At 47.9% G+C, this 17494-nt stretch overlaps 1 protein-coding gene across 2 annotated transcripts in view; it reads right to left on the bottom strand.

Annotated features, from left to right (window-relative positions):
- FAF1 (Fas associated factor 1) overlaps positions 1-17494 on the bottom strand; it is a 1413415-nt gene that overhangs the window by 673001 nt on the left and 722920 nt on the right. For both annotated transcript variants that reach the window (XM_069232690.1, XM_069232691.1), the window contains exon 11: positions 7035-7098. In XM_069232690.1, coding sequence (XP_069088791.1) covers positions 7035-7098 — 64 coding nt within the window. The remainder of the gene's footprint in view (positions 1-7034; positions 7099-17494) is intronic.

Genomic DNA, 17494 nt, shown 5'->3' with positions numbered 1-17494 from the left:
TGCATGGGTTCAAATGGTTGCCCCATAGGACTTGTGAGCACAATATTAAGATTCCACACATGGGCTGAAGGAACTCTAGATGGAATAAGCCTTTTAAGACCTTCCATAAAGGCCTTTATAACAAGAATCCTGAACAGAGAAATATGTTGCCTATTTTGAAGGTAAGCAGCTATAACTGTTAAATGAATTCTAATAGACGAATATGCCAGATTTGCTTTTTCTAAGTGTAGCAAAAGAAAACAATATCATGTACTGAAGCTTTAAGTGAATCAATATTTTTGGGTTGACAATAGTAGACAAAATGGTTCCATTTAGCTGCATAACACTGTCTAGTTGTGGGTTTGCGTACTTCTTTTAGAATATCCATACATTCAGATGGAAGTTGTAAATAGCCAAACTCTGACTTCAGGAGCCAAATCACCAGGTTGAGTGTGCTGGGGTTTGGATGTCTGTTTTGGCCTTTCCTTTGATTCAACAAATCTGGTCTGTTTGGAGGTTTGTGATGTGGTACTACAGACAGGTCCAAATGTTGACATGCCCATGTAGGAGCTATAAGTATCACAGTGAGTGAGGTTTGTTTCTTTTTTTTATTTAAAAAAAAAAATCTGAGATGGAATTAGTGGGAGAGGTGGACAAGCGTAAGCAAATATCCCTGGCCAGTTCATCCATAGAGCATTGCCCTTGGATTGAGGGTGTGGGTAGCTAGATGCGAAGCTTAGGCATTTTGCATTTTCTTTTGTGCCGAAAAGGTCTATTTCTATATTCCCCCACATTTGGAAGCGTTGTTGAATCACTTGTGGGTGAATTTCCCATTTGTAGACTTGTTTCCTGCTTAAGAGGTAAGCTAGTTGACCTGGAAGATACTCTGCCAGTAATTGAATATGATTGTGAATTGCCCTTTTCCAAATTGTCTGTGATAAAAGGGACAACTGAGATGGGTGTCCCACCCGCTGTTTTTGCAGATAATACATTGTGGTTATATTGTCTGTCTGAATTAACACTAACTTGAGTGGGATTTGTGGGTGAAAAAGCTTTGAGTGCTAGGAATACTGCTAGTGATTCCAAGTAGTTTATGTGATAAGTCTATTGAACTTAGTCCCATTCCCCCTGTATATTGAGGTTGTTTAGATGAGCTCACCAACCTATCAGAGGTGCATCTGTTGTGATTGTGGTCCGAGGCACAGGATCCTGAAAGGGACACCCTTTGATAGGTTGGTGTAATTCCACCATAGCAGAGAGCGAGGAGTCTGGCGGTCCAACAACACTAGATCCTGAATCTGACCCTGTGTCTGAGAACATTGTAGAGAAAGACACTGCTGTAGTGATTTCATGTGTAGTCTTGATGGCAGACTACGGCTATGCATGAAGCCATCATTCCCAATAGTTTCATCACTAGCTTTACTGTATAAGTGTGGTTGTATTGTAGTTGAGATATGAGATTGTGAAATGCTTGGATCCTTACTGGGGTTGGATATGCTAATCCTGATTGAGCGTTCGGAATTGCTCCCAGATATGGTTGTATCTGTGATGGTTGCAGGTGAGATGTGTGGTAATTGATTGTGAATCCTAGATTGTGTAGATGTCTATGGTATATTGGGTATATTGTTGACAAATCTGAATTGAACTGGCTTTTATGAGACAGTCATCTAGCTATAGGAAGACATGTATGTGTTGTCTTCTGAGGAAAGCTGCAACCACTGCTAAGCATTTGGTGAAAACCCTTGGTGCTGTTGTTACCCCAAACGGTGGCACTTTGAATTGGAAGTGATTTCCCGCTATGACAAATCTTAGATATTTTCGATGTGCTGGATATATGGGAATGTGGAAATAAGCATTCTTGAGGTCTAACGCGGTCATGTAATCTTGTTTTTGTAGTACGGGAATAATGTCCTGTAGAATGACCATATGAAAGTGTTCTGAAAGGATGTATAGATCTAGGGGTCTGAGATCTAAGATTGGTCTTACAGTACCATCTTTCTTTGGTATGAGGAAGTATAGTGAATATAATCCAGCTCCCTGATGTGATATAGGCACTATCTTGATAGCTCCTTTGATTATTTGGTAATTGTACCTCCTATTTTAATAAAATGAGATGTTCCTGAGTAAGTCTGTGTGAACGAAGGGGAATGTTTGGTGGAGCAGAAATGAGTTCTAGACAACAGCCATGTTGGATAATTCATAGAACTGATTGATTTGTGGTGGTGATGTACCATTGAGGGTAAAAATTTACCAGTCTTCCTGCCACAGGAGATGCTTGCTCTGTGGAGATTTGTAAGAAGTCACTGTTTTGTTGAGGTAGAGAAACCTCTGGGATCAGCTGATTTACCTCTTCCTCTATAACTGGATCCTTTATAGGAGCCTCTGAATGAACCTCTGTTATAGAAGTGTGGCCCTTGATTTTGTTGTGAGGTGGATGGTTCTGTGGTTGATGGTTTGAAACCACCCCTAAATTGTGGACTAAAAAGCATGCCTCTAGTGGGTGTGGTGTATAATGCACCTAAAGCTGTAGCTGTCTCTGAGTCCTTTTTAAGCTTATCTATTGTAGTATCAACCTCTGGCCCAAATAGGTGTTCTTTATCGAAGAGCATGTTTAGTAGCGCTTGCTGTATCTCAGGCTTAAATCCTGAAGCTCTTAGCCATGCATGTCTCCTGATGATTATGCTGGCGTTGAATCCCCTTGCCGCTGTATCAGCTGCATAAGTAGTGCATCTAATTGCGTTATTAGAAATAGCCTGTCCTGCTACTATTTGTTGCCCCCTTTTTTGATGTTGCGGTTGAAGATATTTTAACAGGTCTTCCATCTGATCCCAACGAGCCCTATCATACCTTTCTAGGAGTGCTTAGGAATTTGCAATCCTCCAGTGGTTGGCACTTGAGTAGCAACTCTTAATTGCTGCATCAAATTTTCGACTTTCTTTGTCTGGAGGAGGAGCATCTCCTGTAGACTGGCTATTGGCTTGTTTTCTTGCTGCACTTATCACTATAGAATCAGGTGGTAATTGTGCCCTAATAAAACCTGGATCAGAGGGTGAAGGTTTGTATCTCTTATCAACCCTGGGTGTAATGAATCTTGCTTTTATAGGCTCTTTAAAAATGTCTTCAGCATGTCTAAGCATGCTTGGAATCATAGGGAGACACTGGTACTCTGTGAGTAGATGTTAAAGTATTAAACAAAAAATCATCCTTAAAGGGATCTGTATGTAATTGTACGTTATGATATGCAGCTGTCCTGGCTATAACTTGATTATAAGCAGTGGTATCTTCGGGGGGAGATGGCGTCTCTGGGTATAAATCTAGGTCATAAGGGAGAATGGGATCTGTGTCATATATATCCCCTGGGTCTACCTCTTCTTGAGGATCAGTTAAATCATCCCTATCTGGTGATGCAGATGATGCCTATGGAGAGAACTGTGTTGAGTGCGTAGGTGAAGGTGGTGGGGTAGAAGGAAGGGAAGGAAAATGTGGTGGTGAAGGCTGAAGTTGTTGCATTGCCTTTTGTTTCTCCTTCTGTTTAAGGACTTTGATAGGTGGAGGCCCAGCGTGTAAAGTCTCATGAAAAGTCAGTTTTTTAAAAATTGTTGGAGGAGGAGAGGCTATGATCCTTCCTGTTTCTTTGTGTATATGAATTTTTCGCTGTTTAGCGTCCAAAACTTATAAAATAGGTTGTATCTGAGATGACTCCTCAGTAGCTGGAGAGTTTTGACTACTGGCAGCTTTCGATTCCGAAGGTCTTGATACGGACTGCTTGACTCGGACCGAAAATGTTGGCTCCAAAAGTGCTGTTGTTATTATTATTATTTTTTTCCAGTTCCAAGGTTCTGTACCGAAACTGATGTGGCAGGCTGTTTAGTATATGCCAAATGCACTTTGGTCCTTTGTTTCGGTGCCGAACCCGAGGGTTGGTCATCCAAAGGTAGTTTTCGGGACCGACCATAGCCCGAAGGCAGTGGAGGACCGAAGACCGATGCAGGAGTCTTTTTAATTGTCTTTGTTTGGTGTGATGGGGCTGGTGTACACACGTACAGCGCCAGTAGGATGGATTGGCTGTCAACATCTGAATCTCGATCCGAATCTGCACTGGAAATGGCTACACGCTGTCCTAATTCCTTTTGCTCGTGTTCCTCTCCAAAGATGTCAGGTGTGTGTTCTGATGACTTGGACACCATCTCCATTCGATGCACTCTTTGGTCCTGAATAGTCTTTTTGGATCAAAACGATCTACAAGTTACGGAGACAGGCACAGATTGCACACCAAATGCTGATAGATGTAGGGAAATTTTGTGCGACACCGAAGACAAAACCGAAACGGAGTACGTTCCATCAGCCTAACATTGTTCGACTACAATGTGTCAAAGTAGGCCCCAAAAAAAGGGCAAGGTCGCCCCTAAGGGTGTGAAATTGACCCCCACGGTTGCAATTGGATCAACTATAAGAGTGGAAAACGAGATCGAAACCATACCGACGTTTACAGAAACTTCAGAAGATACCGAATCGAGAGGTCCCAGAGCGAGAGGAAACACGTCCGAACCAGAGAGTGAAAAGAAAACAATCTAACAAAGGACTCAATGCCATGCGCAGTATTGCAGAGAGGAGAAGTCACTCGATCCCGTGACTTGAAAACCTTCTTCGAAGAAATATGACTTGTAACTCTCCGAGCTCAACACTACATGACAAACTTATGCAAAGCATTTGTATCTACAGCTGCACATGCCATGGAATAAAACTTAGTGGCGGTCGCCACTAGGTAGTTAGTCAGGACCTAGTTTCTATATAAAAAGCGTTTTTTACTTGTCTATATCTTTGGCGCCGCTTGATGAATCTTCACAAAGCGTTCTAAAACAAATTTGGCAGTCCTGTTAGTTGCTGCCTGGAAAGTTTCGGGGTGATCTGTTGATGGGGGCCGAGAAAAAGGGTGGGTCCCAAAACACGTTTTCTCCATTCATTTTTCTATAGGGAGTTTGAACAGCAATATTGCAAAAACTACTGGACAGAATTACACCAAATTTGGCAGGAAGGTAGGTCCTGGTCCAGAAAGCGAAATGTTGTTGTTTTGGTCTAATTCCATTCAGTAGTTCTTGAGAAATTAAGAGGAAAACAAATGTGTATATCTAGGTACGCGAAGGATTTGCAACCCCTCCTAATCTCGTGCAGAGATCTGATTGGCTGATAACACTTCAACAACAGAGGTCGCTGAAGGGTTGTCAGCCATCTTGGGACTCCACTGAAGCAGAATCCCCCAAAAACAAGGGGGGGAAAAAAAAAAGGAAAAGGGGCCAGGGTATGAACACCCTGACCCCATAGCTCTGGAGGTGGGCTCACAAAGGGACTCCCTCCCTCCCTCCCCCCCCCGGGGCTAAAAAGCATATTTTTTATTTTACGACCAGAGTCGCAGTGGATCTGCGGTAAAATAAAAAAATAAAATAAAAAAAGACTATCATACCCCCGGGTGGGCCAAGTCCTGGGGGCTTATGTCTAAAGAAGCAGAGGGGTTCTGGCCCACTCTCACTGCCCCTGGTACTGCCATCTCCCCGGGGCTTATTGGGGGCTGCCTGCTCCCCCGCTGCCCTGGAGACCGCCACCCAGGGGCGGCTCACAGGAAGAAAAAAGGGGGGGGGGAGGATTTGGGGAGCTGACAGGTGGACAAAAAATATATGTAATATGATAATTGTTTTTTTAAACGGACTATTCTCACTGCAATGCTCTGATCCTCCACTGCAGGCACTGGCTCCCAGCCTCCTCTGTGGCCAATCCTAATGCTGCTTTCATGGTGCTGGCTGCATACAGTAATGTTAGGATTGGAAGGAGCGCCCAGAAAGGGTGCTCCCGAAGCAGAATAAGAGTCTCTGCCTAGTGCGTATGTGACATTATAGTTAGGCTCACATTTTAAATGTACGAAACCAAATAAATTCACCAGTTATAGCTAGAGTTACCTCAAGTAACTACAACTCGTGCCCTCACCATGCACTGGTAATTACCCCACAAATTATGGCTCTTGTGACATCTTTGATAACACCATTGATAAAGTCACTGTAAAGCCTGCAGTAAACTTAATGATCACATACCTGTGCATGGGGGGAGCGAGTTATAGTTACCTTATGGCATGAGTTATAGTTACTTGAGGTAACTAACTATAACTGGTGAATTTTTAAAGTTTCGCACGTTTAAAATGTGAGCCTACCTATAACGTCCCTGTAACCTCTGTTTAAAAAAAAAATATATATATATATATATATATATATATATATATATATTCTTCCAATGTACGCATTAGTCTGCGCCCTGCACGGCAGACTGAAGCGGGGTCACGAACCCCGTATATTTCACCACTCTTCCTCCCTTTAAAAAGAAACGCCTCAGTCACGCGATGTCTCCATCAAAATTAATTTATTAGGCAAGATAAACACTCGCCCAATGCGTTTCGGGAATCCAAACTCCCTTGATAACAGGTATATATATATATATATATATATATATATATATATATATATATATATATATATATCTATATCTATCTTAGAGTGCCCCATAAATTCAGCAAAATGGAAGTAGGGAGCCATGGGCTGTTCCCCTTTTATAGGTGGGGAGCAGCTCTACCATATGGAGCGCCCTACAATATCACCGACAATCTCAAGCTGCTTACCTCAAAAGCTTGTTTTTCTAACACAGTTTTTAAGAATATGATGAGCATAGTACCACCAACACTCGGTGAGGGGTTTGTTTTTGCATCCTACAAAATATCTTTCTCGTACAGATATGTTTTTTTTAAACAAATACATTTGGTTTTCTTTATATATCAACCTTTGTCACTATGTCGCTTGGTCTAAGGTCTGTTGAATCTGTTCTCTAACCTTATTCTCTTATATTTGTTCATACTTTTATTCTGACATGAGTTAGGCTTTGTGATAAACTATTCAAATACCTCAGAATTCTAAGCACATTGCCCTTTTCATCATCTATGGGACAATATCATCTGAATTGATCAGCCTTGAACTTTGGTTAGAGCATATAGTGCATTAATTTACCACCTGCTTTACCTTGAGGAAAATTCTGCAGTAAACTGTAATAAGGCATCTCCTTCATCTTCTGCATTGTCTGGCACTAAAATAAAAATAAAAAAAAGGCATTGGATCACAATGCATACACTTAGCTTACAGAACACAAGTTTACGCTTCAGAGAGCATACCCACATACGTTTTTTCCCCCCTTTAGCATAACGTTAATTGGGCACAGTTGTTATTAATCCGCGAAGGCAAGCTGGGGCCTCTAATGAGTTTTTATTTATTCTGTGGGCACGTTTCATCCATTCTATCTAAAACAGTAAGCCATGTACTCACTTTCTTGGGCAGTTTCCCTCATCTTCACCCTCTTTTCTATGCTTAAGTGTGCTGTTCCTCTTGTCCAGCCACATCACATAGTTTCCCCTCTCTCTCTTTTGGGACACATTTAGTTTTCATATTCCTCCTTCATCACACATGGTCTTATGTGCCCACTCAAGCTCTTTTGCCCTTAACTTATCTGCTTTTTAGATCCCAGGAAAAATGAGTGGTTGGGGGTTCTTTCCACAAGTTTTCCAATACAGTGCAGTGCTCATTGCTGTGTTTAGCTGACAGCTAAAACGATTCATGGATCATTTATGTTTTAGTGTAATTTTAATCGGCAGCCATTCTACTTATTTTAGTAAAGCTGTTGAATAAGTTACTTTTCTTTGGTAACTATCTATTTGGTAGACACATTCTAGTTGCAGATTCCATACCTTTGAATTCCCCCCAGGCAACAGACCGGTTCCGGAGAGTTTTTTTGAGCAGCACCCTTATGCACCATCACTGGTGTCCGGTGACTCCGTCGATGGCGTCGCGGTTATATATAAGTTTCTTTTAATGACTTTCCACATCAGTACCACGGAGCCATGAAGAACACTGAGAATGGTGCGCCAGAACTAGAGGCCTGAAAGGGAAATCTCTGTCCCTAAAAATTAGTTGGCAGTGCGGGCGAGTCAGTAAGGAATCTGCAACTAGAATATGTCTCTACCACATAAATTGTTACTGGAGGTAAGTAACTTGTTCATCTGATAAAGACTTCTATTCCTTACCTTAGACTAGCTACCCGAGCAATGCCATCCTCAGCAGGTGGGTTGCGAACCACGATCATACTAGAAAGTCCTGCAGGACCGAACGACCAAAGTAGCCATCTCTGTGGACCTGACTGTCCAGGCAGTAATGTTAAGTGAACCTGTGCAGGGATGACCACATTGGTGTCTGGCAGACATCCAGGACAGGAACTCTGAGTGCTAGCGTTGTGCTGGCAGCAGTTACTCTGGTGGAGTGAGAAGGCAAGCCCACACGGGGTTGCTTTTTCACCAAAGATTAGCACATTTTGATGCACAGCCCACCCAACGAATGATGGTGCGCTTCTGCACCACCCACCCTTTCTTCTCACTGACATACCCTACAAAGAGTTGATCGTCCACCCGGAAATCTTAAGTATGATTCAGGTAGAATGCCTACACTCTTTTTGGATCCAGTCGTGGAGTCTCTCCACTTCATAAGAGGGATGATGAGGTTTGTAAAAAGTAGGCACAGTGATGGCCTACATGAAAATGCTTAACAATTTTACGAAGAAAGGTGGCCCTGGAATGAAGCACCACTTTGTTTTTTTTTTAAGTTTTTTTATTTATTTATTTATTTATTGATTATAATGTAAAAAAACGTACACAAAAACCTAACAGAAGACAAGCCCAATGAACAAAGAAACATTGGCAATTTAATAGCGTTCCAGTCTATATCTGGGGTCCCAAGCCGTGGCACAGGAACACCCTAAGGGATGCCAGCCAATGTGCAACATTGAAGCGAGCCAGTACTACCAAAGGAGCCCCCTCCACAGCAATGCGGACATGTAAAACATAAACCCAGGAACGTATATCATTAAACTAGGCATTCATGGGGCTAGGAACTATCACCGAACCAACAGGGACAGAGAGAGAAGAGGGGAGGGAGGGCAGAAAAAGGACGCAGGAGCGTGCAACATCCAATCAGCTATGTATTTTAAGCACAGCACAGTTGAAGGGAGCTGGAGATCCAGATAGCTCAGTGCGCGGACACACATAGAATGCATGCACATCCACACTATAAAGACTCCAGAAAAGTACGCAGTGGAGCCCATATGTCCAGAGGCCAAGACCCCTCAGGAGCCAACTCCCCAAAAATCATCAATTGCTCTTGGCAATAGGAAGCGTCACGCAACCAGTCCGATCCATGAGGAGCCCGTCCCCACCACATAGCAACCGTATGCTTCGCCAACAGGAGAAGCAAGCCCACCAGTCTCCTATATGTCTGCCGCACCTCAGCCACGCATCCAAGCAGGGCCACTCTGGGTGACGGGGACAGTACCAAACCAGTCATCTCCATCATATGAAAGACCTCCGCCCAAAAAGCGTGGACATCCGCGGACTCCCACGCGAGGTGGAGAAATCCAGCATCAGGGGCGCAACACCGTTCACAGCACGCATCCGCGCGAAGGCCCATAGAACAAAGGCCTCGTGGAGTGTAGTAGAGGCAATGCAGAAACTTGAAGTGGATCAGACGCAACCTATAAATGGGAGACAAAACTCTCATGTGCACGCAGCATCTCCGCCACTCCTCCTCCGATATAGTCACACCAAGATCCGCCTCCCAGCGAGTCTTTGCTGACCCCACATCACCACCTTGCTGGTCCTACAGGCAGTTGTACAATTTAGTAATGAGCCTGCGCGGCGATTGGGCACGACACAGCTCCTCCAAAGCCTGGCACACCAATAGAGTATCATAAGAACAGGAGAAGCAGGCACGCAGCATGGCGCAGACACGCAGAGCAGTGGTACCACCGCCCCCAAGCGCCTCCCCAGGTGAAATCAGATGACCATCCACAAACCAGTCACGCAATACAGCTAGATGCGAATCATGAAGGAAGCCGCACATCCTCGCATCCCGAAACATCTCCACATCCGCGACCGAGAGGACCGGCATCGAGGGGGCAAAGGGCACGCCCACCCCAGAGCGACGCATCAATGTAGCCCAAGCACGCGCAGTACACGTCACGGTATCAACACCTTGCGTCCTAGGCCGGGAAGGGTTACCAAGTATACGAGACAGGCCATCCGGCCACACCACATCAGTCTCAGGAGCAAGATGCGGTAAGTAGCGGATCGGGCGCAATCAATAATACGCAAAGTGAGCCTGAGCACAAAGGTAGTAGAGCTCCAGATCAGGGACAGCAAGGCCACCCAGCTCAAACGGAAGCTTCAGCTTCTCCCAGGCAATTCTGGGCTGCCGGCCAGCCCAGACCAATCGTATCAAGGCAGAGCGAAGACGCTGTGTGAAACCCACCAGGAGAAGAAGAGGGAGGTTGACAAACAAATACAAAATTTTGGGCAGGACCACGATTTTTGCAATAGCTATACGCCCAATGAGCGAGAGCAGCAGTGAGCGCCACGCCTCGACTCTGTCTTCCAGCCACATCATCGCCTTACCATAATTGGCCGACCAGAGAGTCTCCACATCACAGCTCAACCATACCCCCAGGTAATGCACTGGGCCTCTTGCCCAACCAATCAATCGGATACCGAGAAGGGAAGTCCGCCACTCCAGCCCCCAAAGGCATCACCACAGACTTAGACCAATTGATTGCGATCCCAGAGAAAGTGCCAAAGCGCACAATTTCGTCCCAAAAAAATAAATCAAGATTCTTCAGCGGCTCACAAACGTATAGTGCATATCATCCGCATACAGAGATATTAAAATAGGCAGCTGCCGGAACGGCAGTCCCATTTCACTATGATGTTGTCTCATCCGCACCGCAAGAGGCTCCATGGCCACAGCAAAAAGTAATGGGGACAAAGGGCATCCCTGGCGGGTTTCCCGAGCAACCGGGAAAGGGTCAGAAATAGTCCCATTGAGGCACAGCCTAGCAGTGGGGGCCGAGTACAGCAATCGGATCAACTTCACAAATCATGCACTCAGCCCGACCCTGGCAAGCAACGCAAACATATACTCCCAAGCCAGTGAGTCAAAGGCCTTGGAAGCATCTAAAAACACTGCTGCCGCATCGTCTTCAGCCCCAATAGAACCCGCTACCGCAAAGAACGTTCGCAAATTATGTGACGTGGACCGGCCAGGCACAAACCCAGACTGATTTGGCAGCACCAACTTCGGGAGCAGCGGCTGTAGCCGCGCCGCAATCATCTTAGCCAAGATCTTGTTGTCAATATTAATCATAGAAAGCGGGTGATACGAGTCACAGCTATATGGGTCCTTGCCAGGTTTAAGGAATGTAACAATCAAGGCCTCACGCAGGGTGGCGGGAAGAATCCCAGTCTCCATAGCCTCCGCATATACCTCCAAGAGAAGAGGAGCAAGAATTTCAGAATACTCCTTACAGAACGCAGGAGTCAAGCCATCCAGCCCAGGAGACCTGCCTCCAGGTAGACTACGAATCGCAGCAGTGACCTCCTCAATCGAAAAGGGGGCTTCAAAATAAGAACGGTGCGCATCATCAAACCAGAGCAGGGCAATCTCTGAAAAATACTCCTGAGCCACAGCAGCATCCAGCCCGGAAGGCTCTGCATACAAATTCGCAAAAAAGGAAGAGAAAACCTTCATGACACCCTGCGTCCCAGCAACGCGATCGCCCTCCGCACTATCTATTTCAGTGACATAATTGCTTGCCCATGGCCTCCGCAGCATGTTTGCCAACGTGCGTCCGGCCCTCTCCCCCTCGCCATATCGTCTCGCCCTGGCAAACTTCCCCAGGAAACAGATCTCCCGAAGTGAGGCCTCCTCGTACGAAGACACGGTACTCCGAAGGGCCGCAAGCACCGCACCAGACCACTCCAGCACCAAACGCCGGTCCCAATCCGCTATCCTCCCCTCCAGATCAGCCAATTCCCTGCGTAGCGCCCTTAGTACACCATACTGCTTCGAGAGGCACACACCCCGGATGACCACTTTAAAGGCCTCCCATAAAGTACTTGCAGAGCTCACAGATCCACTGTTCTCAGCGGAAAAATGTACGATAGCCTCACAAACCTCCTCCCGAAATACCTGATCCCGAAGCGCCCTCTGTGGCAGCCGCCACATAAACGTGTGCTCCATCCCACAGGGCACTGCCAGAACTAATTTTACTGGCGAATGATCAGACAGAGTACGGGCCAAATGCTCCACTGACCGCGCCCAGAGCTCCACATCTCGTGTGCCCAGCCAGCGATCTAAGCGGGACCAACTGCTGTGGGCATAATTTACACACGTTCCCTCCCGCGCCGCACCATGTTTTACCCGCCACAAATCCACCAGAGCACCCTCATCCATCAGATGCCAAAGCCTTTGCCGCAGCAACATGCTGCACCCTTGCCAAGCTCTCACGGTCTGCAATCGGGTCCAGAATGGCATTGAAATTGCCCCCCCAAATCACTGCACCATTGCCCAGCGACTCCACCAAACGCCAAACCTCTTGAAAGAACTCAGGGTCATCCGTGTTGGGACCATAGACGGACACCAGCCGACAGGCTCTATCTATCAGCATCCCGCTCAGCAAGACATATCTACCATTAGGGTCAATCACAACCTTGTGCGTGCGCCACTGCATACCCCTGGGGAGCAAAATAGCCACACCACGTGCATAGCTCGAGAACACCGAACAGTGAGATTCACCGATCCAGCCAGCCCTCAGCTTGCCACCAAATGAGTCTCTTGTAGCATGCATATATCGATTTCGTGACATTTAACATAAGCAGACATGAGGCGCATCTTCTGTGCTTCATTCAAGCCACGCACATTCTAGGTAAGACAACGAACCGTTGTCACACTACTCAACGCCATTGCAACCTCCCAGCAGAAGTGAAGCACTGCCCCAACGACCAAATATGCCCATCCGCAGATAGCCAACAGTAAAAGGTGAATAGGGAAAAACATCAGAAAAGGGAAGAACAGTACACAAACAAACTTCACCCCCACCCACGCTGACCCCCCCAACTTGGTCAAAGCAGTAAACCCACTCCCCAAAACAACAGGAGGCCCGCACAAAACAGGTAGATTAATATAAGGACTCATCCAAAGGGCAGAAGCCAAGCCACCCATCCCACCATCCCAAGAGGACTGGGGAAAGGAGGGCGAAGGGCCATACATGAACACAGAACATTGGAGCAGCAGAATAACAAGGATCACATCGCGAGAGCCCCCAGCCTGCACACCAGGAGACCCCAGTCAACATAGCCGTGACCAATCAGTCATTGTCACTCAAGGCAGCGCGCTCAGACCCAGATCCTTCCGGGCCAGGAGTTTCCAGCCGCTTCGGCACCGTCTTAGCAAATTTAGCCGCAAGCTTCGGGTCAGTGAAGAAAACCAGTTTCCCTTTATGCTGGACCTTGAGCTTTGTGGGGTAAACAAGAGAAAATCTTGCATCTGTCTGGCTCAACGAGCGCTTAACCGGCAAAAAGGCACGCCTCGCAGCCTGAACCCCCTTAGGTGTAATCCGGGATAAAGTTAAGTTCAGTATTCTTGTAGATCACCGGTCTCCACTCCCGGGCCAGCCTGAGGACAGCATCCCTGTCACGATAATTTAGCAGGCGTGCTATTATGGGACGTGGAGGAGGACCCGGCGGGGGTCAAGGGCCCAGGGACCTAGGCACTCTCTCAACCACAAGCAACCGGGAAAGTTCTCTGGGGAAGAGTTCAGAGAGCGTGGCCTCCACAAAATCCTCCATTCGTCCCATATCCGTGGACTCGGGCAGACCAATTATACGTATATTGTTACGGCGAGATCGCGCCTCCAAATACTCATTTTTATTGGAAATATCCAATACTCATCCATGTGGAGCAGTCGTTCCCTTTTGCTATTATGGTGGTCCTCCAGATCAGACGCACAAGACTCCAAATGATCAAGTTTAGAGTCATGGTCGTCCACCGTGGCCTTGATGCGGTCCAGCTGCTCACTCATGTGGTCTAGCTTAGCATCTATGCCTGCAAGGCTGCTCTTGAGATCCTGGAACATACCCTTGACCGAGTCCTCCGGACCGCCCTCAGCCGCGGGCCCGTCACCAGGCATAGCTTTGACTGTCTTTGATCGGATTTGCCCTTATCTAGCAGCCGCCCTGCATCGGCGCAAGTCGCCCAGTCCCAGACAACACCCTATGGGTCAACTCAGAGATTTCTCACGGCAGTGGGCACCGCCGGTCCTCCAGAAAACCAAACAAAACCGTCCAGCCAAAACTAGACCAGGCCGCAGGCTCGTATCTGAGGCGCATCAGTCGCAGCCGCCAGGCAAGATCAGGCACCGACCATCACCCACTGCCAGAGTGCAGACAGAAGCAGCAAAGAGGCCACTGGGGAGAAGCAAGCCTGCCCCACCCCCACAACACAGCAGATCCGGGGGTAAGTCTAGGTGCCCAGGTCCTCGCCACAAGAGCCTGGTCGCAGGCAGGCCAACCAGTAAGACCTCCTCTCACCGGCCCTGCCAGTACCACCAGGACAGAGCTGCTGCGCTCCAGCGCCCTAAAGACCACGAGGCCGTGGTCCGATCCGACCGCCGGACAGGCCTCGGGAGGGAGGCACCCGCGCCCCCCTCCAATTCACTGTAGCACCACGGAGAACGGCGCGGACCGACAGGGCCCACCAGCCGAGCTAGCGAGGCCAGGGGGCGACGCAGCCTCCCGCGCCGCAGGCCCCACCCATCCATGAAGATCGTCCCCAAGGAGCCGGCAGAGATAAACAAAGCCCGCGGCTCACACGGGGACCGCCGCCCAGACCGACGGCGGCACACAGGTCTCCAGGGGTCCCCGGGTCTGTGCGGGATAAACTCTGCCACTCCTGGAAGAGAAATGTAGAATTCAGGCCCAAAGCCCAGCGGAGCCTCACAAAGTGACGGCCATCTTGCCGAAGGCTAGGCCACGCCCCCCAATGAAGCACCACTTTGTGAGGATGGATAAAAATGGTGGCTTGGAAGAAAGAGCTTGAAGCTTACTCACTCATAGGTGACGGCGATCAGGAAAGCAGTTTTTAATGAGAAGAGCCGCAGCGGCCAATTGTGAAGTGGCCCAAAAGTTTTAAAAGTTGGCATAATGAACTGGGTCGGAGGAAACAAATGGGTGAGTCCTTTAAGGAACCTCCTAAAAATGGAGACTTGAATAAGGAAGGTTGGTCTGCCAATCTGAGAAAGGTCAAGGTGGCAGATAAATAGCCTTTAAGGGTGCCCAAGGCAGACCCCTGCTGGGCAAGAGAAAGGATAAACAGAAGAAACTCAGACAGAGGTGCAGAAAGGGGATCAACAGACTTCCTGGTACACCATGCCACAAATTTGTGCCAACAGTTGTATACCGATTTGGTGGAGGGACACCTGGATGCCAAGATAACATTACAGACTTCAGGTGAAAGGTCGAAAGCCGTCAACAACTGCTTCTGCTTAATCTCCACGCAAGAAGGGGGAGAATAGACAAGTTTGGGTGGGGAACCGTCCACTCAGGTTGCGACAGAGGATCCTCCCTAAGGGGCAGCCTGATCGGAGGATCCGTAGCCAAGCTCAAAACTATGGACACCGGACTCTTCATGCCCAGTCCGGAGCCACATGGATTACTTGGGCCCAGTCGCATTTGATCTTCTTCAGAACTCTAGGCAGAAGTGGTATTGGTGGGAAGGCGTAAAATAGGCCTGAGCTCCACTCAAGACGAAAAGTGTCACCGAGCAAGTGCCACCTTGGAAACTCCAAGGCGCAAAGCAGCTGACATTGTGCGTTCTCTGCAAAGGCAAACAGATCTAACCAAGGCTCTGCCCACTGCTGAAAGAGGCCTTCCGCAACCTTCGGATGGAGAAGCCATTCTTGATTGAGTATGCATAGATGGCTGAGTTCATCTGGTCTGGCGTTCAGAAAGCCCGCCAGATGTTGAACCACCAGGGTAATGCCCTGGTGTTCCAGCCACATCTAGAGGGGTAGAGCCTCTTGACAACGGGTCCACGACCCCACTCCACCCTGTTTGTTGCAGTACCACATGGCGGTAGTGATGTTCATGGACACCTGCACCACTTTCCCTTTTAGAGAGAGAAGGAATGCTTTTAATGCAAGCCTGATCGCCCGAGCTCCAAAAGACTGATATGAAGTTCGGACTCCATCGGATACCTCTGTTCTCCGCCTCTCCCATGTGGCCACTCCATCCCATAAGTGACACATCTGTCACTCCTGTAAGATCTGGTTGGGGAAAGGAGAGGGATTTGCCATTGACCCAATCGCGACTCGAAAGCCACAACTGCAGATCTTGCGCAGTTCCTTCCGAGATCTGGACCACGTTCGAGAGGTTCCCCTGATGCTGCGCCCACTTGAGCTTCAAGGTTTTATTGGAGAGCCTGTATATGCCATCTGCCATGTGTCATTAGAGGGATGCAGGAGCAGCCTCAAAGTCATTCTCACGGAAATCAAGGAAAGAGGCTGAAACATCGGAAATATTGCCAAAATATCTTAGACCCCTTTTTTGGGAGGATAAGCTCAAAACCGCATTGTGTCCAGAACAGCTCAGATGAAGGGGAGCCCCTGAGAAGGTGTCAGATGTGACTTCGGCATGTTTATAGTGAACCCCAGCTAGTGCAGAAGATTTGACGTAGTCTGAAGTTGGGGGCATGCTCACCTTCAACAGCCAGCTGTCAAGATGGGTGAGGACTGAAACACCCAACCTGCGCCGATGAGCTACAACCACCGTCATCACTTTCGTGAACACCCAAGAGTCTGGTTTGTCTCCGAAGAGACGGGTGTCATCGGAACGCATGTCCATGACAGACAGTTGGACATCCCTCCAAAAGCCAGACGTCCTCAACGAGGTGTGGTGCGTTAAGGCCACCGTCAACACAACCGATCTACCCAGTGAGCTGGTTGTGTCCAGCCCACAGTGGATCATGAACTTGGCCGCATCCCTCCTATCAGAAACGGCTTGGGAGATGATGGCCCGGGCCTCCTCCAGGATTTGCGGCAACACCCGAGTGACCGTATCCTATAGGGAATAGGTGTAGCTGGCCAAGAGGCATGTGGTGTTCATGGACCGTGATGCCAGACTGGAGGAAGAACACATCTTCTTCCCAAGCTGATCCAGTCTCTGATTTCCTATCCGGGGTGCAGATGGATAGATGATGAAGCCTGGATGACAAGGCTATCAGGCGTAGAGTGTTGAGATGAGAATTTATGGTTGTTTGGCGTGGTCCAACCCATGTGCTGGGTCTGTACAAGGTACCCAGAAGGACACCCGTGAGGGCTGCATTGAAAGGTTAAAGGGATTTCGAAGTGGAAACCCCAGGCTGAAGCACCTCAGTCAGGAGGTTAGTCTTGACCACCACAGAAGGAGGCTTGAGGCCAAGGTCCTCAGCTGCCCTATTGATCACCACAGATTATGAAGCTCCCTCCGCCATAGCCACGGTATGGGGAGAAAGCATGCCACCATCTGGATAACTATCCAGGCCACTAGCCTCGTCAAATTCCTGTGCCTATTCCA

This window comes from Pleurodeles waltl, chromosome 4_2 (assembly GCF_031143425.1).
Source record: "Pleurodeles waltl isolate 20211129_DDA chromosome 4_2, aPleWal1.hap1.20221129, whole genome shotgun sequence".
NCBI lineage: Eukaryota > Metazoa > Chordata > Amphibia > Caudata > Salamandridae > Pleurodeles > Pleurodeles waltl.
Note: the sequence above shows the minus strand (reverse complement) of the source record. Positions and strands in the feature narration are given on the sequence as shown.